General features: G+C 52.0%; 1 protein-coding gene across 3 annotated transcripts in view; it reads right to left on the bottom strand.

Moving 5' to 3' along the window:
- AGPAT4 (1-acylglycerol-3-phosphate O-acyltransferase 4) overlaps window positions 1-24632 on the bottom strand; it is a 110910-nt gene that overhangs the window by 2300 nt on the left and 83978 nt on the right. For 2 of the 3 annotated variants that reach the window (XM_059940868.1, XM_059940867.1), the window contains exons 3-8: window positions 19766-19935; window positions 8169-8330; window positions 7412-7565; window positions 4306-4408; window positions 3474-3549; window positions 183-381 (exon numbers count right to left, since the gene is read on the bottom strand). In XM_059940868.1, the coding sequence (XP_059796851.1) occupies window positions 183-381; window positions 3474-3549; window positions 4306-4408; window positions 7412-7565; window positions 8169-8330; window positions 19766-19935 (864 nt within the window). Of the gene's footprint in view, window positions 1-182; window positions 382-3473; window positions 3550-4305; window positions 4409-7411; window positions 7566-8168; window positions 8331-19765; window positions 19936-21196; window positions 21340-24632 lie in introns of those variants that run through there. The other variant, XM_059940869.1, reaches the window with a different exon arrangement.

The following is a 24632-nucleotide window of genomic DNA, read 5'->3' as shown; positions in this document are numbered from 1 at the left end:
ACGGGGAGGGGGCGCCCGGGCGGAAGCCCTCCAGGCTGGGGTTTCTGGGCCCGGCTCGAGCTTCTGCCTGTCGACCTGCGGGATCTGCAGCCGGGCCTTGTCCTCACAGGCAGCGCGGTGCCCTCCTCCTCCCTGGCCCTCCCGCAGATGCGCCCCACTGGCCCCGCTGGCCCCGAACTCACCCACAAAGAAGACGAGGACGAAGCTGGCCAGCGTCAGGGAGGAGCCGCTGCTGACCATGTTGACGAGGAAGCGGAAGAACGGGTAGAGCAGCAGCGAGGCCCAGAACAGCCAGTTGATGAGCGTCCAGGGCCGCCGCGGGGGCACCATGGGCGTCCCGGGGAAGGTGCCCGTGCGGGAGTACTCCTCCTGGAGGGCGTCCTGCGGGCAGAGGGCCGCCTGACCTCCCGCCCCCGGGCCCCCCACCCCTTCCCCGGCGCCTCGGCCCTCCCCGCGATGAGGTCGGGCGGCCCGCTGGGCCGGAACCTCCTGAACCCGGTAAACGGCCAAGGGGGGGGCATCTCCCAGCTCGACTCAAATACACTAACATCCTCCCAGGGCCGACAGTGCGCTCGCCGAGCAAAGAGCATCTGCGGCCCTGCTTGGCTGGCTCGCCCCGTCGTGGCCCAGTTCTCCAGGGAGCCGAGTTTTCCGGAAAACAAGCGTCCACACACCCAAACTTTATACCTTAAGTGCTTAATTTTCCCTTTAACAACTTGACCTAGAGATGTCTAAAGTACTTGTCTTACTTGTCTTCTTTCCCAAGCAGGATGTACTAAATGATACGATTTTCTGACCACTCAAGGTCATGATTAAAATGAGTCCTCAAACGGCCTCTTTGGAAGGAGAGCCCCTGGCCCTTCCTGGGCACTTCAGGGGCTCTGCCCTGCGGCCCCTTCCCGGCTGCCCCTCCAGCCTGGCGGGTCTCAGGGAAATCACACGATCAAGCAATTGTAGGACAAGGTACCATGTGCGGGGTGCTCCCAGCCTCAAGAGGTGAGGGAGACACAGCCAGTCGGCCAAACGGGGGACTTCCCAGGAAGTGACAGGGACGTGTGGATGCCCAGAGAGATGGCACCTAACCTGCCAAGGCCTCCCATTCAGCCTCCTGGCCAGAACTCGGGTGATTTTTCTCATCCCAGGCCTGATAACTAGGTAACTGGGGTGCGGTGGACTGGATATTTGCACCTGCCTCCCTGAATTCCTACACTGAAATCTTAACCCCCGAAGATGGTGGTATTAGGAGGAGGTGCCTTTGGGGGGGTAATTAGGTCATGATGGTGGAGCCCCCATGAATGGGATTAGTGCCCTTATAAAAGGGACCCCAGAGAGCTCTCTCAGCCCTCCCACCATGAGGACAGAGCAACATGGCAGGCTGGGACCAGAATCTGACTGACCATGCTGGCACCCTCGTCTCTGATTCCTGATCATCCAGCCTCCAGAAATGTCAGAAGTAAGTTTCTGTGGTTTATAAGCCACTATGCCTGTGGGTGGCACTTTGTTACAGAAGCCTGATTGGACTAAAACAGGAGGCGATACTTTTGTGCCTTAAAAAAAAAACACCAGCTTCATTGGGGTGTCATTTACATACCATAAAATTCACCCATTTAAAAAATGGGCAAGTTTTCTTGAATTCTTTTCCTTAATAAATAGCCTTGATAGTGCTTTTCTATGGTAATGTTACAATGGGGAACTGAGGATGCTTTTTCTGTCTCGTTTCCAGTGAGAGATTTGCTAAGCCAAGATTTTTTATCTGTAACCTCTAACAAGAGGAAAAAGTACTCCCTTTTCTAGGAGTCAGCAGGATTCTGAACTTTGTATTCCCTCCAGAGTTTTCTTTTTCTCTGGTTTGATTAGAAAACTAAACCCCACCCAAGACCCCCCACTGCTCCCCAGTGACGTGGTGGCCACTGTGACTCTTGCCAGCCTCGCGGGCTCCATCCCTGTGACTTTGTGACTTTGCCGGGTGGGACACAGGCGCCTGGCTCAGGGCCAGACGTCAGCTCCAGCAGCAGAATGTGTATGGCCTCTCTGGGCTGTGTTATTTCTTTTGTAATAAAGTCCGCCTGGCAGGGAGGGGACTTTGTTAATGATGCCTCCATTTTTTGGTCTCCACGTGTTATCATCCTGTGGCATGTTATACATTGGAACTAGGAACTGTATTTCCTAGAAAGAAACATCACCCCAAAAGTCTACAGGAGGAGAACCTGTTGACAGAGGACAAGTACCCTGAGTCCACACTGTGTGCCGCTGCCACCAATGCACTGGGCAGGAGGGCACGGAGGCCGGGCGACCCACATGCAGCTAGATCGACCGGGCTTTCCCAGCGTTCAGCTCAGCACAATAAAATTTCTCTTATGACCCTGGGTAGAAAGGGAAGAAAAGGAGAGGAAAAAGCAAGGGGGGACAGGGACTTCCCTGGTGGCACAGTGCTTAAGAAGCCACCTGCCAATTCAGGGGACACGGGTTCGAGCCCTGGTCCCGGAAGATCCCACATGCCACAGAGCAACTAAGCCCGTGCGCCACAACTACTGAGTCTGCGCTCTAGAGCCCGCGAGCGACAATTACTGAGCCCACGTGCCGCAACTACTGAAGCCCGCGCCCCTAGAGCCCGTGCTCCGCAACAAGAGAAGCCACCGCAATGAGAAGCCCACGCACCGCAATGAAGAGTAGCCCCCGCTCGCCGCAACTAGAGAAAGCCCGCGCACAGCAACGAAGACCCAATGCAGCCAAAATATAAATAAATAATAAGATTTAAAAAAAAAAAAAAAAAAAGGGGGGGGGACAGAGAGAAAGGGCTGGCGCCTCTTTGTGTCAACAAATCCAGGCAGGGGGAGCCTTCTGGGAACAGCCCTCCCAGGCATCAGCCAGGGCTCAGGCCTGGGAGTGTGTTGTTTGAAGAGGACCGTGCCTTGGGGCCAAGCCCACCACTCTTCCAAGGAGTGTAAGTGTTACACTTTTCCCTCAGTGTAAGCGGAAATCCCACCGCCAGCTTGAAAACCTAATTCCGATTCCTGAAGGAGTCAAACGCGGCCCAGGTGCACCCCTGTGGGCCGCCGTCCTGCTTACGCTGGTGATGTTTTAGAGACCAGACAGGCAACCACACTGTGGAACCAGAGCCATCATTGCCAAAGAGAGCACCCACACCCCGCAAGAATATTTTGCCTTCAGACCAGCGGCGGGAAAATGGACAAAGGGCTCTTGGGGCCATAACTTCCTCTTTTGTCCACTACACCCATGAAATAGTCTTCCATTCTTTCTGTGAAGGCCCCTTTAAAAACATTTTGTGACGTTTTTTTCCCCCTGTCGCCAAGTAGCGTGTCGGCTCTGGGGTCATTAACATCCAGGGCGTGAGGTCTCGCCCAGTGGCAAAGGCTCACGCTCCACCATCCACTCCCGGAGGTCCCAAAGCACCACAGCTGCCGCTTGAAAAGGACCCCTAGCTGGTGCAGAGCCCACCCCGCAGCACCGACCTTCTCCTGGTAGAGCTTGTGCAGCCAGGCCGCGCACCTGTCCTCGTCTTCTGGGACTTCTCCTAAAGGGATCCGCCTGCCAAGCAGAGAGCAGCTAGCAAGGAGGAGGCCCATGCCGGGTGCCCCGAACACAGGTTCAAACTAACAATGCTTGCCATCCTTCGGCTTCTATTTAGGTAGTAGCCTAGGTAATGTGGAAGTGAGAGGGTAATTCAGTTGATTGAAAAGAGGGGAAATCCACATCAATATGGGGGGAAATACAGGCCCAAATGCAGTCACGGCCCACGAGGGAATGGCTCAGAGCCTGATTCAATGACTCAGACAGAGACCTGTCAAGGAGGACACCTGCCTCTCTGTGCTCCCTAGCTTGGAATATAACACATACGTGAGATGCTGCTGAAATGTTCTCCATTTGTTTCGAGGCCTCTTTGTAAATTACAGATGCTCTTATCTGTGTCTGTTTCTATGGAGTAGACACATCCTCCAAGAAAGGGGGTCAGTAAAATAAAACTCTCACACTCGGTCTCAAAAATGGCTGTAAAATACTGTCTTTCATTTGTCGGACCTGAGCTCTTTGATGAGAATGAGTTGGTGAGAGAGAGCCACGAAGTGTCTGGGAAGACAAGAGGCTTCACCTAATTATTTACATCAGTGCACGAGTCTCTATTAATATACACAAGACTGTGAACACATTCCATTTAGTACAGACTGCAGACAAGACATTATTAATACATTCATACATTCCCCTGGAAGAAGGTCTGCGGGTCATTTGTGATTTATCTATTTTGGGATGGGCGCCCTATTTTCTGGAAAGGAAACGAAGCCAGCTTACCTAACGTATAAATCTGCGTGGTATTTCTTTCCATTTAGGACTCCCAGCAGTGTTGGATTTTCATTATTTCTGAAATTGAGTGTACAGTCATATACAGCTGAAACTATAAAAAAATAAAACAAATACAAAGCAGTATATAGCGTGTGAACCCAATTTCATTTTGTAGATATACATATTGGAAAAACAATAATTGAGTTGCTAGCTGATTATCTTGGAATGAAGGGACTACTAATTTCTTCTTCATGCTTTTCTATATTGTCCAAATGTTCTACGTTGAGTACATACCACATTCTGTCATCAGAAAAGCACACAGTTTAGTAACAGAAAACAGTTACTACTGAGGTCAGATCAATGTAAAGCAATACTGCAATGGCCCATCTAGATGATGTACTACAACAGATATCAATATTTAAACAAATATCAATAGCAAGGTACATCAATCCAAAGAATACTATCTAAGGAGGTTTCTGAGTTACGGCAGCATAACCATTCTATGTGCATTTTTCCCCTAGAAAAATAAGATAGCTATAAAACTAGAATAAGATACTGGAAACTTCCTAAGGGACTGAAACATGGTTTAGTCAGTTGACACGTAGCTGAGAAAGAAACAAGAATGTGTGATTTTTAACTGGTCTACCAGCTGGTGAGTTAACCTGTCAGCATATCGAAAGTTATGTCAACATTCGCTGCTGCAGCCCCAGGGCCTGGCCCAGGCTCCATGAATGCTTCTTGGATGGCAGGATGGCAGGATGGCAAGATGGCAGGATGGGAGGATGGCAGGAGGACAGGATGTGTGAAGGAACAGGGAGGGAAGAGCAGGGTACAAATATGCAGTGGAAACAGATGGCCCTTCCTGCAGAGTCAGTCAGGCAGGACTGGCCAGTGGAAAGAACAGGAGTTTTGCGGTCAGTCTGGGTGCGAACCCCAGGGCCACCTTTTCCCAGAGGCGGGATCTTCTCTTGAACAGCCCACTTAGCCTCCCTGAGCCTAGTTCTCCCGGGGAATGGGACACAGGATGCTGAGTGTCAGCCCTTCCCAAAGGCCCCAGCGCATCGTTTGTGCTCAGCAGACTTCACCGAGAGTTCTGCGTACCTGCAATTACTACCAATTGAGTGAGTGGGGTGATGGGCGGGTAGAAAGTCACTTGTCTGGATGGGAACGTGAAGAACCACGGTTCAAAACCACTGTCCATTTGCTTCTACCTGCCGCCTGCCCACCACGTGGGGTCCACAGCAGGTGCTCTGGCAGCTAGAGCACGTCTCAGCCAAAGGGAGAGGGTCCCTCCCGCTGACCTGCAGGAGTGCCGGCAGGTAGCTTCCCATCCCTCCACCCAAGCGACCGAGACCACTCCCCTGGTCCTCCCCGGCGGAGAGAGGTGTCCCCCTCCCTAGGAAGAGTAAGGCTGGTGGAGAATAGCTTAGTACATCGTCCAGCCATTTTAAGCATAGAATTACGTAGAGTGAAAGGCCTCAGGCTGCATGGGGTCCGGCTGTAGAGCCCCAGGGTGTGAGAGCTCATGTCCGTCAATGGGTTTCACATCTCCTTTCTTCAGCCTGCCCTTACACAGGAGCCTGATGCTTCCAGCAGAGGTGGTGTTACTTCGATTAATCAAGGATGGGGCTTCCCCAGAGAACAGCCTGAATTTGCACAGTTCCCTCCTTTTCCAGAGAAGAAGCCCCAAGGTCTTGAAGTGATAGAACTGGGCCTGGCACTAGATCCATCTGCCTGCAAAGCCCAGCAGAAGGACGGGTACGCCCCTGCCAGCCCCGCCAGCCAGGAAGCCTGGGTGTGACCCCAGCCTGCTGTGTAATAGTAGAGTCACTTGGGATAAGTTCCTCACCCTTCAGGCCCAACTTCCTCATCTGTAAATTGGAAGTAAAAACACTGTTTCCTTCACTGCATCTGGCGGGCACGTGCTGCGGCCGCGCTATGTGTGAGGTGCTTGTGCTGCCTGGCGTGTTAGAATTGCCCGGCCATCATCATCACCATCATCATCATCACCATCATCATCGTCACTATTCGCGGGGGTGGGGCAGCGTGCAGAGCTGGGCAGCCTTCGCCCCTTCGCCCCTTCGGCCTGTAGGCAAAGCTCAGGCAGGGGGAAGACTCTGCGGCAGGGACCCAGAGCCGCCTGGAGCAGTCAGGGACCTTCAGGGTCCCCACGTGTTAAAGTCAGACTCAGTGCTGCCTTCGCTCCATCTACAGGAGCCGGGTGGCCGGTCTGCGCGATCACAAAGCTCCTGGTGGAGCCGCCGCCCCCAGGCGTGCGGACGGCACCGGAAACGCCACACGGTCCACACCCACGTCCACCGACCCCAATCCCCGGTGCAGGCCGGGAAGGAGCTGGGGGCCTCGGCCTCACGGGGCAGAGAGGACCGGGGGCCGGGGGCGCGGAGACCGCGTTGGGCCCCCGCCGGCTCTCCCCGCAGAATGCTCGGCCTCGGCGGGCGCAGAGCCGGCGCCGGGGACGCGGGGAGGTCCCCCAGCTCCGCCCTCTCGCCTCCTGGGAGACAGGGACAGGGCAGTGGGGCTTCCGACACCCGCAGGGCAGGAAAGGGTAAAGCACGTGTTTCCAAACTAAAGGGACAAGAATTCAACAGGAGACAGAGACTGGAGCAAGCTGGTCTTGTTGCTACTTGCTTCTTGTCCTTACCTACAGTAATTTAGGGCTCCGGACTCAAGGCCAGCCGGACAGACGGCAAGGTCACAGAGATCATCGTCTGGAGGCAGCTGGTGCCAAAGACGGGCAAGAAATGCCAAATAAAGCAAAACCGCAACAAAAACCTGGGCTGACCGGGCGTGGGCCCCAGGCACGCAGCACCGCCCGCCGCCTGCAGTACCGGCGCCGAGCAGCAGAGGGCAGTGTTGGCCTAGCGTGCGTGTGCGTACACGTGTGGGCGTGGTGCGTGTGCGCACTTGTGCAGGCAGTGGCCGCTCCTCCACCGCTGGGTGCCGGGACCCAGGCTAAGCAGGGGTGATGTCCCAGCCTCCGTCCCTGGCTCTCCTCCGTCGGGGGTGTGGGGGGGAGGCATGCGAAGGAAGCTACTCCTGTGGGTGCCAGGGTCCCCTTCCCTCACTGCATGGGGCCCCGTAGGGTCGTCCTTACCTACATTTCTCAAACTCCTCACGGTGATGGCGAAGCCCTTGGTGCGAGGCAGCAGGTGGTGCTTGAGGCTGGGCAGCCCCTTGGCCTGGGCCACCTGCATGCTTATCTGGTGCTTCTTCTCCGTGAACCGCGTGCCCTCGCAGTGAATCAGGAACTGGAAGGGACAAGGTGGCCGTCACACACGTCCCCGAGGCCACTTACACGCCGCATGGTCACTCAGACAGCTCCGAGGTCACACACACAGTCCTGAGGTCACTCAGACAGCTCCGAGGTCACACACACAGCCCCGAGGTCACACACACAGCCCCGAGGTCACTCAGACAGCTCCGAGGTCACACACACAGCCCCGAGGTCACTCAGACAGCTCCGAGGTCACACACACAGGCCAGGGGTCACACGAGGTCCCGGGGTCCCGCGCACCATCCCCCGTCAAACGCCGCACGCGGTCCCACGGGAGCGTCAGGAAGTGGCCCGAGCAGGGATGGCCTGGCAGCTGTGCCTGCCCTCCCCGCAGGCAGGACCTCCAGCCCCCGGTCTACGGTGTTCAGGGTCTGTGAGCTTCGGAGAGAGGGTCTACATTTGAGGAGGCTCAGGAAGCAGAGGGGTGAGCGAGCGTGTGAGTGTGACCGGGGCACCACGAGTGTGAGTGTGTGACCGGGGCACCCTGAGTGTGTGACCGGGGCACCCCGAGTTCATATGCGCCGGGGCCCCCCGAGTGTGAGTGTGGCGGGGCGCCCCGCGGGCCGGGCGCACGTACGAAGTACTTCTCGGGGTAGTCCCGCAGGTGCAGCAGGCTCTCAGAGACGGTCTTGCGGTCCTGCTCCCACTTGCGCGTGCAGAAGACCATCTCCGTGAAGTACCACATCCAGCCGATTATGGGGACGTAGGCCAGCTCCTTCTTGGCCAGGACCTTGGAGCCCTGAAACAGAGGGGGCCCGGGGCGTCCGTGAAAGGGGCGTGGGGTCCTCCCCGACGGCCGCCGGAGGTCTCTCTAGGAGGAGTGAACGCGCACTCCAGGCACGGGGACGGTTCCCGAGCATGTGGAGGCAGGGAGCCTCCGACACCGGTCAGTTGGAGGTCAAGGTCGTGCGAACCCTGCCCCACGGGGCAGGCAGCAAGGGGGCCTGGCTCTCCGAGGGGAGCGCAGGCAGCGGGAGCAGTCGGGAACCTCTGGGGGCCATGGGGTGCTGCATCGTCCTCCGCCAGCTCACACAGGTAGGGGCCCACCCCGGAGTGCTCGCAAAGCCCACCACGCAGACCTCACCCGGGCCGCAGCAACCCTGCTGGCTCTGCGGGTGGGCGGACCCTACCCTCCTTACAGACCAGGAAACGTGGCCCGGCGGGTTCTCTGGGTTCAACAGCTAGGAAACAGTGGAGCCGAGGGGTGAACCGGAATCAGCAGAGGTGCTGGGGGAGCTCCACCCGTCTGCTGGCCGGCGCAGCCCCAAGGCTGCAGGTGCTGCAGGCCCCTGACGGGCGGGGGACAAGCAGGGGTCCAGTGGGGTGGAGGGAGCAGGGGAGACACAAGAACAGCTTCTGATCTAGTGGATTGGGTTCTACATGTTTCGCCCCTAATTTTGGAATTGGCCAAGATGCTCCTAGAAATAGCCGTCATCCATCAGTGGCACAGATGATGGAGGCAGTGATGTAGACGAGTGGCGGCCTCATCTGTGCTCCTGGTGACAACTGTCTGGTCACGCCCCTGAACCCACGAGGCCCGGAAGCAAGAGCCATACTTCAGCATTGCCCTGTCTCTTTTCCCTGTCACTCCCACAAAACTACAAAGCTCAGCAGAGGGGCAACAGGCCATATCCCCCAACTCCCCCAACGCAGGCCAGAGAAAGGTGTAAACAGCCACTTGTCCCCTTGACCTTAAAAAAACCACAAGCATCTTCCCCACTGGGAGAAGGAAAAGCATAGATACCTTTCAGGAGTAGCCTCTCCACGTTTTGGCGGGTTTTGGTTTTGTTTTTCCCACACACAAATTTCCAACATGCAAATTCCCTCAAAAAGAACCAAGCCCGGGGAATTCCCTGCTGGTCCATTAGTTAGGATACCGAGCTTCCACTGCAGGGGACACGGGTTCGATCCCCGGTCAGGGAACCAAGATCCCACATGCCGTGCAGCATGGCCAAAAAAACCCAACAAACAAACAAAAAACCCCAAACAAAAAACAAAACAAAAAAGAAAGAAAAGAACCAAAGCCATAAAATCTGAGGACCTGCCCCAGAGGGCCCAGAGGCAAGTCCCCAAAGATCAGAGTACTCGCCAAGTGAGGGGTGAGGGCCCACGTGTGCCAGGCACAGGTACACTTTCTACGCATCACCACTCCCCCACAGGAGCCATCTAAAGGCCATCCGCTGAGTCCACGGGTGGGTTTCAGGCTGTGGGAGGCCTCCTGGCCCTCTCCTCAGCCGTCCCCTCCTGTCAGCAGGGATGTTTTCATGGTCCCTGCTCCCTGCCCTTCAGTCACCTCCCTGATCACAGCCTTGAGGATGAAAACAAAACAAAAAATCTTCACCAAAGAACTAAACTTACTTTCTCGGCAGGTTAGGATTATTTAAAAAATTACCTACTCCTGAACTCTTTCCAAAAATAATTTGTGGCAATTTGAAGGAGCTATGAATGGTGATCAGTTGTATAGCCAAGAGAAGGATCATATACTCCAAAGTAGCAGCTGTTGGGTCTGGAAGGTGAACGGTCCAATGCAGTCAATCACGGCTGTCTGCTGGGGAAAGTACTCTCAGGGGTATTTCCTATTAATGGATGCATCCCACGAGACCCAAGTGGGTCTTAGTGGTTGGCCCCTGATGACCTGCTGCTAAAAGGAAATGGCGACTCTGACACTGATGTGGGATGTACATGTAAACCAGAAGATGTGACCGCAACAGTCTGTATGTCATTCCTGTCATACTGTGTTACAGCACTGAAAACCATCTAAATGTCCCACAGTGGAAGAGCTCTATGAATTACCACAACATTGTAAATTAACTATACGTCAATTTTTAAAAATTAAATTAAAAAAAGAGTTCTATGAATTATGTCATATACGATATCATACAAACGTAGCTGGTAGGCCAAATCTGCTCTGCCACCTGTTTTTATAAATAAAGTTTTACTGGGACACAGCCGCTCTCTTTTACATGCACGTTGCCTGCTGCTAGTAGGCTGCTAGTAGCATGGCGGCGTCCGTGCTCCAACAGTCAAGTTGAAAAGTCGTGACAGAGGCTATATGGTCCATGAAGCCTAAAATATTCACTATTTGGACAATTACACACAAACTTTGTCAACCCCTTGATTTACAGCCACTAAAATTTGTTTTCTATGAATATTTAATGGCTGGGGAAATGCTTTATATTAAGGCTAAATTTGTTTTTTTAATCTGTAGTCAAAGCTGAGTTTATAGTATGACTATGATTATATGGAAAATGGTAAAACAGAGAAAAATTACAGTAGCTATAGCTGGATGGTGAGATTAGAAGTGATTTTTTAATTTTGTTAGATTTTCCTGGTTTTTTTTTTTTTACCTGAATGGGGTATCTTAAGTGGAACTTTGAGAACAGGTAAGATTTCAATAACAAACAGGCTAGGGCACCCACACTTTAACTCTGAACTTTTCAGAAAACTATTTTGCTAGCGTCCCTCTAACAATGCCCTTTTTAAGAAGTGGTTGACATCAGCACATTTTCAACCATTTGCTTCTGGAACATGAGGCTCTGAGTCAAAAACAGCCTATTTGTTTTTAATGAGGAAAAGGAACAGAGGAGCCATTTCTGTTTTTATGTTGAATTATTCCATCTTTCAACCTTAAAATTCTGGATGTTATGATTAGGCCTAGGCCTTGATGTTGATTATGTTTACATGGTGAGCCTCAACTTTCCTGTCTGTATTATTATGAGCAAAGTAATACTTAGCTGAAAGTGTTGCTGTAAAGATCTAGGAACACATGGAAACATAAACCAAAGCTCCTAGCTGAGAACAGGACACACAGGTGTTCAATAATGTGTAGCTATTATTATTACCACAAAGTAGCCACAGCAGCTGAATGTCCCTTTTAATTCAACCCATTTCCTAAGCCAGCTTTACAATGTAGTAATAACAATAGTTACACGTAGTAAAGCACTCCCTGATAGGCACTGGGCTAGGAGATTTACAGGAGTTAACTCATTTATGACCAAAAACTAGAAACGTACTATTCAAATATGCATACAGTTCTCCAGGAAACTTAATATGCCAACAATGCCATGACTCCCCCAGGTCAAGCAAAGGTCTCTGTGTGTGGATGGTAGTGCCTTTAAGAGAGAACGTACAAGAAAATATACCAGTTTCATTGATTCTAGATTAATTTTGAAGGTAGATCTGAGAGGATTTACTGATGAGTTAGATTTATCAATAGAGCCATCTAGGCACAAGCATATCTAAAAAACAAAAAATGTTCCCAGGCAGCACAGAGCAATCCACAACTACAGGGGCTGAAATGTACCCCTGGCCACTTTCTAGATGCTGTAGGGAGTCACCGTCATCCTATCACATCCTATGGTGAAAAGTTTATGAAACTTTCTAGCCTGTGTGTGTGTGTGAGAGAGAGAGAGATGAGAACTGTCTTACCACAGCTGCCCAATGAATCTAGTTAAGCAGCCCATAACCATTTTCAGGACCACCCAGTTGCTCAGGGAAGCAGCCACCCCCACAAGTCCGAAATTCAGCACCTCCAGCCAACTGGTCGACCCCTGGGCAGAGACCACAAGGTGCTACAAAAACCTGTTCTAAGGATGCAGTAAGATCTGGTGCATTCCAACCTGAGATTATGTGGCTCTCGCCTCACTTCTCTCAGCTCTACAGCCTCTGTGGTTAAAAAATGAGCAGAGGGGCTTCCCTGGTGGTGCAGAGGTTAAGAATCTGCCTGCCAATGCAAGGGACATGGGTTTGAGCCCTGATCAGGGAAGATCCCACATGTTGCGGAGCAACTAAGCCCGTGCGCCACAACTACTGAGCCCGAGCTCTAGAGCCTGGGAGCCACAACTACTGAGCCCGTGTGCCACAACTACTGAAGCCCGCGTGCCTAGAGCCCGTGCTCCACAACAAGAGAAGCCACTGCAATGAGACACCCACACACCGCAATGAAGAGTAGCCCTCGCTCACCGCAACTAGAGAAAACATGCACACAGCAACAGACACAACACAGCCAAAAATAAATAAATAAAATACATAAATTTATTTTAAAAAAAAGAAAAAAAATGAGCAGAGTCAGAACTTCCTAGTTCAGGTTTTTCTCCAACACGGCCACATGCCAATTGATAAGATGAAAATGTTAAGTGTTGATGCTGGGTTTGTAGGATAGCTGGGAACAGTAGGGCATCCTTTGCAGTCACCTTTCCATAATGTCCCCTCCTCCTCCAACCACTCTGCAGGGACCAGCAGAGAACACGAGTAAGGACTGAGACTAGCCAGCAAGATGGCACCTGGTCAAGGGGTTGTTTGCATAAATATCTCTTCCTGGCTTCCCTCCTGAAGGTCCACCATCATGGTTACCACTTGGGTTCACCCAAGGTCACTTATTTCCACTAAATATATAAAATACCTGAACGGGGTATCTTAAGTGGAATGTTGAAAACAGGTAAGACTTCAATAACAAACAGGCTAGGGCATCCACACTTTAACACTCTGAACTTTTTCTTGACTGTCAGCTAAAAACACAGTCGCAAATGTTTAAGATTAGTGGAGACCAGCCAAGCTGTGTAGGCCCGTCACCATAGAGGACCAGCAAGTCAACCAACAGCTCAGCCGCTGTCATGAGGTGTGATATCTGAACTTGAACCTCAAAGCCACTCTGGTCGTGCAGCAGGTTATTTGCCAAAAACCTCCTTGGTGCTGGGAACACAAAGATGGCTAGGATTGTTCATGGCCTTCAGGTGTTCAAAGTATAGTGGGAAAAGAGAAACAGAAATCTAGCAATTGGACTTCCCTGGTGGCGCAGTGGTTAAGAATCCACCTGCCAATGCAAGGGTCACAGGTTCGATCCCTGGTCTGGGAAGATCCCACATGCTGCGGAGCAACTAAGCCCGTGCACCACAACTACTGAGCCTGCACTCTAGAGCCCACGAGCCACAACTACTGAGCCCACGTGCCACAACTACTGAAGCCCATGCACCTAGAGCCTGCGCTCCCCAACAAGAGAGGCCACTGCAATGAGAAGCCTGCACACCTCAACGAAGAGTAGCCCCCGCTCGCCGCAACTAGGGAGAAGCCCACACGCAGCAACGAAGACCCAACGCAGCCAAAAGTAAATAAATAAATTAATTAATTTAGAAAAAGAAAAAGAAATCTAGCAATTTCAGTGTTATTTCTGCCACTAAATTCTGCAAATAAGTTGTTGGACAGACATGCTCCCCAGCAAAAGAAACGGGTGCAGGAAAAGATGAGATTAGAATATGTCTCTGAGATGTAAGTCCCTGGCCATAGTAAAACACAGAGGAAAAGACTGGAGCTCAAAATAATAAACCGGAGGGGTGTGTGTGTGTGTGTGTGTGTGTGTGTGTGTGTGTGTGTGAGAGAGAGAGAGGAAAGGTGAGAGACTCAATCTGTGCCAACTAGGATACCACATGTGACCTAACTCACTTACACTGCATTTCTTTGTCTTGCTTTCTCCCTTCTCTGAGGCTAAGGAGGAAAATGCTGGGGACCTTACACTACCAGAAAAATCTCAAGAGAGTCCCAAAGAAAAATGAACACTCTCCCACAATTAGTCACAGCCACAGGGGAAAGGCATAAAACAAACATGGAGCAAAAGCAGCCTGAGAACTCATCTGCTGGAAATAAATAAATAAACATGTCAAAGTCCAGCAAAATGCTTGCAGCTCTTTGGATCTCGATAACGTCTCCCCCTGACCCCAGCTTACAGGCCTCCAAGCCCCAAACTGCTCTTGGTTTGACCAGAGTGCAGACGTGGAGTGAAAAAGCAGGGCATCTGGGGGCAAACTAGGCAGTTCTTAGGTTCAGAGTAAGTCACAGCTGACTGGTCTGCGGGATCAGGGCTCCAGAGGAATTCCCGGCAGGATGCTCTGCCCCGCTCCCTGGGCACGGGTCTCGCGGTGCCGCCTGGCCTCTGATCCGAATGGCCAGCCCGATCCGTCCTGGGTGGGCCTGGGCCGGGGCAGACAGGGGGACAGAGCCTTCCAGGGAGGGGGCAGAAGATCATGGAGTTGCTTCCTTGTGCTCAGTACCTAGAGCCAGTGGGTGTTTGAGGAACAGTCAACGGAAGCTCAGGAACACGGGGGCACGGGGGGCCCTGGGCAGGTGGCAGACGGGTGCAACAGAGGCAGCAGCGGACGGGGCGATGGGTGCAGAGTCGGCTCCCAGAGCAAACGTCACAGGCCTCTGCCAAGTTGCAGGAAGAGGAGGGAGGACACCAGCAGCGTCACTGCCGTACGCCAGCCTGAATTTACCGCCGGTCAGTGTGAGCCGACTTCGGCGTGTTAAAGACAAGCCAGGGCTTCCCTGGTGGTGCAGCGGTTGAGAATCTGCCTGCCAATGCAAGGGACACGGGTTCGAGCCCTGGTCTGGGAAGATCCCACATGCCGCGGAGCGACTGGGCCCGTGAGCCACAACTGCTGAGCCTGTGCGTCTGGAGCCTGTGCTCCGCAACAAGAGAGGCCGCGATAGTGAGAGGCCCGCACACCGCGATGAAGAGTGGCCCCCACTTGCCACAACTAGAGAAAGCCCTCGCACAGAAATGAAGAACCCAACACAGCCATAAAATAAAAATAATTAAAAAAAAAAAAAAAAAGACAAGCCAGAGGATCTTGTACAATAAAAAAGAAGACTTGGCGTGTCTAACTCAGGGCTACACTTTTAAAAATAAAGTGCACGCTACCACTTCCAGGAATACACTTGGTTATGAACTCAAGATGCATCTGTACTTCCAGAGACTCCTTTCCGTGGCCAACGCTTCTCCCAGCTCCCGGGGTTGTAAGGGCTTTCACCTCATCTCCATTCTCTCGGGGTTCTTACCTGTGTCGTGCCAGAGCCTGCCTGGCCCAAGTGGTGAACACACAGAGGCAAACGGTGGCCCCCCTGCTTCCTCCCCGAGCTGGTGGTGCCTGGAAGCAATGCCGACAGGGCTGCGGATTAACCGTTAACCGACTGACCAGGTGGGAGTGGGAGGTGGAGAAGTCTTCTACAGACCCACCTGAGGAGGCCGGAATCCAGCTTAACGGGGCTGACAAAACCATGGCTGCAGGTGTAGCCACTGGTAGGGAAAACAACACTTCTCCACAACTAGAAGCTTCTAGTCTCTCTGTAGCCAAAGAGAGAGCCTGACAAGCGCCTATGAAGAAGCCGGGATGAAGGCAAACAAATACCATGATACCTTGCAGTTCATAAAAGTGATGGGGGATTTCAGCCGCACGGGATCCAGTGCCAGAACAGCTGGCCAAATCGCATTTTGAGAACATTCCATCTCTCTTCCATCCTCCACACTTTATTCTACTTTTCATGAGAAAACACTGAATGAAGGGAAATGAATTAGGGTCGAAGGAGCTAATAATTATGGCACGCCTACTTTGTGCTAGGCAATTGATGAGGTATTTTACTTATATTCATGAAACCCTTAAACAGCACGAAATGGGAAAGGTTAACTGAGGTTCAGAAAAGTCAGATAACCTCCCCAAGGTCCCAGAGCTGGTAAATGCAGGAGCCAGGGTACAAGTCACATGTGTGGGTCTTGAAACCACTGGGGAGTTTTGCCTCCACATCTGTCCCTCCCCTGCCACCCTCAGAGGGAAACAGAAATATCTGTTCTGGAGACCTGAGCACACATTCATCTTTCAGGGAATCCACTTCATTGCTTAGTTTTACACGTTTGAAAATAAAACACAGGAAACCTACAATTTGGGAGAATGTGATCATCCATGGGAGGTTTACAGGAAATAACATTTGCCCAGCCTTTGTAAACAAATCTGCCTCAACATCCCTTTCAGAAATCTGTAGTTAGAAAACCGGTCCTTTTATAATCAAACTTTAAGAAATGTTGGTTTTTAGATATGTGTGATCTTGCACAGAAAGAACCACATTTCCTGTTCATAACCAGAAGCATCCTGGCAAAATTAAACCGGAACATTAACAGGTTTGGGTTCAGTTCTTGATTTTCTTGGGTTTTATGACATCTTCTTTCTGATTAATAAGTCCAAAATCACCCCACAGTGACCTCGAGCTGGCAGCCAGCGAACGAGGCAGTGGGAGGGCTGAAATGTACGCTTGGCAAATGGAGAAGAACTGGTCAGCAGAGCCCAGGACCACGGCAGCTGGCCCCATCCTTGCTGGGTGGCCACATCACTCATGATCTCCCTCCAGGCACCCCCATCCCTTGCCTCATAATTCTCCCTTTACCTACTACACCTCTCATCCCCTCCTAAAACCACCCCCGTTCTTCAAGGCCTCAGCCCCGTGTCAACACCTTCTGGGAAATTTCTCCATCGCTGGGTGCAGCAGTCAGTGTGCTAATAGCACCGAAACATTATTTTCCAGTTGTTGAAATACCGAAGTCCTTCCCCACAGGTTGGTAAACAGAGCCGCCCCAAACACCAAAACTCACCCCCGCATATTCTACCTTTACCACGGTGGCCCCAGCTCCTACCCGGGACCTCTGGGCCCTCCCCAGCAAACAAAGGACCCCCAGGAAGCTGCTGTGAGGCTGAGTGGTCTGTGGACACACACAGGGTGCCCCCAGTGGACACGTTCCCCACCTCCCATTATTGTTCAAGCCCTGTGTTGTGTGACTGGCTTATATGCCCCTTCGTTGCCTCTCTCTCTATGTTATAAAGTCACTGAGAGCGACGACTGGACCTTTCAGCCCATCCTTGTATCTCCACAGCACCCAGCAATGTCTCCTACAGAAAATACACGCAACACGCTTGCTGGATAAATATTATGAAGACGCATCAACTGCCCTCGTCATCATCTGAGGCCTCGTGTCTAGAAGGCACAAGGGAGCTTTGTGAGTGCCCGCTGCTTAGGAATCAGAATTCTATTCTCCTCCTTCTGCACCTCGATGTACGCAGACATGCGACAGGAATTCAATCTATTTTCAGGCAGAGCTGTGATGGATCCCCTAAATAACGTTAACTAAATGGAAACGTGAGGTCTGAGGCTGAATGTCACGCTGTGGGGTGGCAGGCAGCCTCCGCGCTGGCCCCAGCGCTCCTCTCCTCTTGGTACCTCCCTGCTTCCTGGAGTATGGGGTGGGCCCCTCAACTCATCTCCAACAAATGGAGTACAGCAGAAGTTTCAGGTACAGTGAGGCTGTGGCTTCTGCTTCAGGTGCTTTCTCCCACTCACTCTTGCATTGCTCCCCGTGGGGATCAGCTGACACCCGAGCAGAGGCCCAGGCGTGAGAATCAGGCTGGCAACAAACAGGGGTGAGCCTGGAGGCAGATCACTGCGCGGCGAGCCTTCAGATGAGACCACCATCCAGCCTCGGAGGGACCCCTGCCAGGACCCCCGCGGAGCTGAGCTTTGATCTCAGACCACACAAATGGAGCCACTGTGTTTGGGGCTTGTCACCTGCCGTAGATAACTAACACATAGGGCTTCTTTAAAGACCCAAAGAGAACATCCCAGTTGGCCTCCGGGGTAACTGCCAAGACACACGTACCCAGCAGATAAAAATGGACAAGAACAGCTGCTGTTACGGAGTGCTTACCAGGCCCTGACACTGCTCAAAGACCCAACAAACGTGATCTTCGGTAACCTTTCGGGGCCACTGTGAAGGAGGACATGCGCATTTTACTGGGGCAGAGAGAAAAGTAAACAGACTCGAAGCTTCGGAAGCCGTGACCCTTTGCATTGCATGCCTTGGCCTGTCCACTGGTCACACTCGCCCCAAGGAGGAATGAGTCAGTGAATCCCTTAAAGACCATAACCAGAGCCTTTGGTGCCTGGCCCATGCCAGGCAAGGCCAGCTCCGAGGGAACCAGAGCCTGGGGGACAGGCCACCAGAATGACCACACAGGGTAAAAGCTTATAAAAGACTAAAAGCCCTCCCCCTTTTTTCTTTTTAAAAGAATCCCATCACTTTCTCCACAAATCCAATTTCACATTTAATAACCCTCCTCTCAAGGATTTCTGCAAATTTCACTTGCTTCAATTTCAACTCATTTCCTCTTGGGTTGTTACATGTTAAGATGAAAAATGCCCCCTCAGGAACCTTCTTTATAACTCTTCTTCTCTAAAAAGCAAACTCCTCAGACTCCAGAAGGATCTCAACGTCATGTGTTACTTAAAAAAAAGAGATGGGGGCTTCCCTGGTGGAGCAGTGGTTAAGAATCCGCCTGCCAATGCAGGGAACACGGGTTTGAGCCCTGGTCCGGGAAGATCCCACATTCTACGGAGCAACTAAGCCCGTGTGCCACAACTGTTGAGCCTGTGCTCCAGAGCCCGTGAGCCACAACTGCTGATCCCACGTGCCACAACTACTGAAGCCCGCACGCCTAGAGCCCGTGCTCTGCAACAAGAGAAGCCACTGCAATGAGAAGCCCGCGCACCGCAGCCAAGAGTAGCCCCCGCTCGCCGCAACTAGAGAAAGCCCACGCGCAGTAATGAAGACTCAACGCAGCCACAAATAATAAATAAATAAGTAAGTAAATAAATAAATAAATAAAAGAAATGAATCAGGTGAGTTTTTTTGAAGGTCAATTAAGACAAAAGTACTGCTAAACAATTCATACAACAAGATGCTGCTTGGTTCCTTTCAAGGGTAGTAGGAATGGATGGGCCGCTTTAGGAAGGGGTCAGGCAGCTCCCCTGGCCTCACGCCCTCCAGGTATGCAAGAAGTCAAACTAGTTGGAGAAAAACAGGATTTTGTATTTATTCTGAATTCTGCAGGTCAAACGCCCTCGCCTAGGCATTCAGCTTTCTCACGTCCATGAGGATGAACATTCAGAGGTGAATTCTGCGGTCAGCCAGGGAGGGAGCAGAGCATAGAGATTAAGAATACAAGCTGGACAAGTTCAAATGCAAATCTGCGTAACAGCTGTGTGACCCCGAGCAGGGTATTTAACCGCAGCTTTTAAAAAAGGGCAGGTGTCAGTTCCTGACTCCCAAATGTTTCTGTAAGGATTAAATACATTAATCGTATGTCAAATGCCCAGTGCATCATAACTGCTGAATAAACATGATCCTTACCCATAAGCAGATATTCATCTTGATTCTGAGCAAGAAGGAAAAGCAGTTGGTTAAGAACATTTCAACAAGTCCTGTTAATGCTTCTGCAAATTCTGAACGACCGAGAGCGAAAAGACAAGTTACAGGGTTGAAGGAGAGAGATGTGTGAGATGGGAAATGCACGTCCGACTTACCCCTAAGACCCCGAAGCGCTCGGCCAGGCTCCAACCGCAGAGAAAGTCGATCTCAAACTTGTGGTTCAGAACAACGATGGCGTTTTCCTTCCCGTACTTGCGGTAGGCCTGGGGGTCCGTGTGGATGACGCACTCCGTGCCCGACCACCATTCCAGCAACATCACCAGCTCTGGAACAAACCACCACAACAGATGGACCTTTATTTCACGCACCCTCTGTGACCAGGGGTCTGGTCTGCTGGGCCAGGGGGCAGCAAGGCTCTGCCGCCCTGGCTGGAACGGTAAGCAACTTTGAGGGGTCAGGTTCTGGATTGTTTCAGCCCAGACCCCAGTTCTTGAAAGGGTTTCGAAGCAGAAGGAAAAAAAGATCGAGAAAACTCCATCAGTCTCCAGGGGAGGAGAGGAAGCTTCGAGAAGGCAAATGACTTGCATTCCTTGATTAAGTACCTTGGGAGAAAATAAATCAGAAAGCCTGAATCCATCAAGAATCCACGCCCTTGTGTTTTCAGAGCCCCGAAAGGCAGCATGAGGTGATGTACAGAATTCTTAACGTCCCGGGAAATGACTAATTGGGATACTTATAAACGCCATCAAAGAACACTAAATACCCAATTTTTCTCTCCCATTTACGACACTGGAATGCACCAGGAATAATGGAGCACGGCGGTGAAACACCAGCACCTGAAGGGCAAGGATAAATTAGGTCCATTACCTTGCGGGCCTCAACACAACTATTAAAACACTCTTGTAGGAGCTTGTGAAATAGGAAAGTCCTTTTTTGGGCAACAGTGACCAACTTGCCTTTATTCTTCAGTGATACCTCTAATCTAGGGCACCAATACCCAACCCAGTGGCCTCAGGACAAGCCTTTATGGTAGAAATTGTCCAGGAAAACAGCCGAACCTTGGTGATTAGAACTACAGCTTTGAAATGGAATTTTAGAGCTAAGCCTGCTCAGCAGATGGGTGGGCAGGTGGGTGAGCCCTCTGCAAAGGACGCGCCCCTTTTTATCACCACTTAGAGGGGTGCACGTTAGGCAGAGGACTCACTCGTCACCCGCCCCTACACACACGCACACAGCCCAGCAGGTGTGGTCTCGACTCCAGCCAAGTCTCATGTGTGAAAGGCTTGAGCCCTTGGAAACCTCTCTCCTTGAGGCTGGAGACTGGTGCTTAGGTACTGGAGCCGGAACTCTCTAGAAGGCACTACAGTCTAGTTTCTAAGCACGAGCACTGTGGGGCTTTGGACAGATGAACCGCATGGCACCGCAGCCTCCTAATCTTTGGAGGGACGGCCTCACTGGCTTTTGTGAGAAGCAACGGGCATGACACGTAACAGGCACTCTGTGCAAAGTACATGCCAAGCTCCCAACAAACCCGGGCTTCAGCATCTACCAGTGTCATCAGAAACAAACCAAAACACACCCCTTACTTGACAATGAAGAGTCCGCCTATTCCTAGGAGTTGAGAAAACGCTGAGCCCCCAGGCAGCTGTCCCACGGGCAGCGACACTGGTGGGACCTGGAGGTGGCCGTCAGGGAGGGGAGGCGCCCAGGGCAGCCTGGCCGGGCGGGACAGTTCCCGCCGTGTAGAAAGACGCTTCTACTGCTGCACTGATTTGTTCCGAGAGATGGGTGGGCGGGACCGGGCGGGACCCACCTATCCCATTACTGGTCACGGAGCCCGGAGAAGCCCTAAGCAGAGCCGCGTGGAAGCAGCGAGATCAAGCTGAACTGTTGTTCCCTGTGACTCATCGTGCAAACACCTCCTGAATGCCTCTCTGTGCCCCGCTGCTCCCTGCCCAGGGCAGGCCGGGCCCCCCTTCCACTTTCCCCAGCGCCCTTCGTGGCACTTATCACAGCTTGTGACACAGTGACATATGACACCCCGGCCCCTACAGACCACAGGCCCCGCCAGGCACACACCACCTTGCTTGGTTCACCCTGACCCCAGCCATCACTCCAGAACCCAGCACCGTGCCGGCACATCTATGCTTCCCACAAACACTGTTTGGTGACCTGATGTGTGCAAGCAGGATGCGAGGGGCTGGAGGTGTAGTAGCAGACCCACAGCTGCTCCCGGGCTCCTACCCTCCCAGAGCCTACAGCCCAGAGGGAAGACAGTCGCGCCCTCAACAGGTGGTATGACCAGGAGAGCAGAGGCTCTTCACAGGATGGATGGCTGCCGAATACCATGCTCGTGGATTTGGGGCCAGACCCAGTCAGGCTCCAGTCCTGCGGATGCCACGCAATGGTTGTAAGGCTTCTGGTCTGTTTCTCAATGTCCCCTAAATCTCAGCATCCTTGTCTGTGAATAAAGACAGGAAAAGCTTCTAGAGATGCTGTGGGTATCAGATCATGTAGTCAAGGCACCTAGCATGATGTTGCACATAGTAGGGGATCAGTAAGCTTCTTACTACTATTATACACACGGTAATTCTGTAGCAGGCCTGGCTCTGTGACCAGGGGAGGGGAGAGAGAGAGAGAGAGAGAGAGAGAGAGAGACAGTGTTACAGCAACTTCAGCGCCAGAGTAAGCAGTTATGATTTATGATTTCACAGTAAAGGCAGTGAGAAGTCACTGGAGCATTTTTAAAGAGGCCACAGCAGCACCTGATTTGCATTTTGAAATGATCACTCTGGCTGAAGTGGGAACAGATCAGAGGCAGGGAGGCCCGTCAGGGGGTGACGGCAGCAGCCCAGTGACAGGTGCCGGCGGCGGGACCAGGTGGTGACAGTGCGGAGAGGCCTGATTCCTCCCTCATCTCAACAGGCTGTTAGCTACGCAACTGAACACTGAATCTCACTGGGTAAAAGAGTTTTCTTTCCTTTTTCCCCCCTTATCTTTTTCACCAAGGGTTTCGTTTTTTTCTTTTTAATTCACAAGAAGTATTTACATTTATAGTCACAATGTAAAACAGTTCAATTAATCCAGAAGTATTTAGAGGAAAACGTGTAATTCCCCTTGACGGCCTTGCAGCGTGCCCATCAGAATCCTCTTTCTTGTTTGTTTCCAGTTAAGGGACCACAAGGGACACTCTTGGGAGGTTTGACGGGTTTTGCAGGTCACACGCATCGCGGCTGACATGCTGATTCACCTCCTTGGTGAGAAGCAGAAGCGAGACCTGCAACTGCCCCTCCATCTCCAGCCCCTCCAGCCCCTCTGACTCCTGGGCCTGGCTGTGTCTGCTCCTGGGAGGGTTCGGCTGCTGCAGGACCCCAGGTCACCCACGTGACCCACATCATCCACGCCAGGTGCAGTAAGAACCCACAGAGGTTTCGGTCTGTCCTCACAGGGCTGCAGATATTGCTTGGGGGTCCTGACCTCTTGATCATCCATCCATTTACATCCATCACCCCCTTCCTGACGACTCTCCCTGGGACTTCAAGCTCCAGCAGGAGCTGCAGAGACAAGAGCCCTGCAGGGCTAAGGACGGCTCCCTTTATAGGTGTGTGCCTCTGCCAGCAGCTCTGCGCCTCTGGGTGAGCTCTGAGGGCCACGTCCTCTGCCCACCCCCCACCCTCCCCCAATCCCAGCTCCCTTCTCCAGGGTGAACCATTAGGAACAGCGTGGACAGTGGCCTTCTAGTCCTGTTCTTAGGAGTTTACACACACACACACACACACACACACGTTTTCCCCCCATGAGTGGGTTCATACTTCATCGATATTTGAAAGCATATACATATAGCTATTTTCTCCAAATGGTGTATTTTGGGCTCTTTCCATGTTACACAGAAGTACAGCAGATACACAGAAGTATCAGCAAATATTTACCGGGCTCTGGCCATGGGCTGGGCACTGTTCCAAGGCCACACGGTATTGCATTAAATCCTCACATTAACCCTGTGAGAGGCACGATGATTGTCCCCATTTTAAAGATGAAGAAATAGAGGCACAGGGATATCTCTCATTCTACGAAATTGCCATTTTCTAGGTCAAAAATAGCCAGAATGGCAATTTCATGAGGGGTAACTAGCAGCGTGGCAGTTCCTGCTACAGTTATACTATGATTTATTCAGCCATTCTGCCATCGATTAGCATTTTTTCCCCTTGTTTTTTATTGTTACAAATACTGTGGTAAACATCCTTGAAAACGCATGTTTAAAAAAAAATTGTGAAAGTATTTCTCCACTATAAGTATACCAAAAAGTAGAATTATGGATTGAAGAGTATGCATATTTTAAAATTTTATGTATATTTCTAAATTGTCTTCCAAAAAGCTCTAAATGGAAATGTCAGTATTTGTTCAAAGCAGAAGCTTGAGCAGAGGCAGGGATACAGGAGGGAAAGGGAGGGGCTGCCGCACACAGACGTGAAATCCTAGTTCAAGAGGGAGGACCTCTGGGCCCCAGGGTCGCATTGCCTCCTCACGGAAAGCAGCTCCTCCAGCCTCCCTGCCCTCCCCTCCCCACCCCTCCCTCCCCTCCCTCTCCTTCCTCCCCTCCCCCCCTCTCCCTCCCCTCCTGTTCCCTCCCCTCCCCCTCCCCTCCTGAGGCCCTGATAGGAGCCGGCACCTCATATCATCACGGTCCTCCTGCCCACCGCGATCTCAACCTGCCCGTTAATTCCTGGGCCTCGTAGGAGGGAGGACACACCCTGGTCACCCCATTCTCGCCAGAGGTGTGGGCTGAGCCAGCAGGGCCCCAATGGCTGTCAAACCCTCGTTACAGCCGAGATCTGCAGCCAAGGTTTCTTCCATATAACGCAGCAATTTTGAAGCCTCTTGTCCCATTTAAAGATGTTCAGTTTGTTAGATTTTGCAGTCTTTATTTTTGCTACTCCCCGAGGGCAGGGTGGCCGGAGGCGCTGGCAGGAGCCCAGCGCAGGCGTCTTCCCGCAGCTCAGCCGCCTCTGGACCCTGCGATCT

This window comes from Balaenoptera ricei, chromosome 12 (assembly GCF_028023285.1).
Source record: "Balaenoptera ricei isolate mBalRic1 chromosome 12, mBalRic1.hap2, whole genome shotgun sequence".
Lineage (NCBI taxonomy): Eukaryota > Metazoa > Chordata > Mammalia > Artiodactyla > Balaenopteridae > Balaenoptera > Balaenoptera ricei.
Note: the sequence above shows the minus strand (reverse complement) of the source record. Positions and strands in the feature narration are given on the sequence as shown.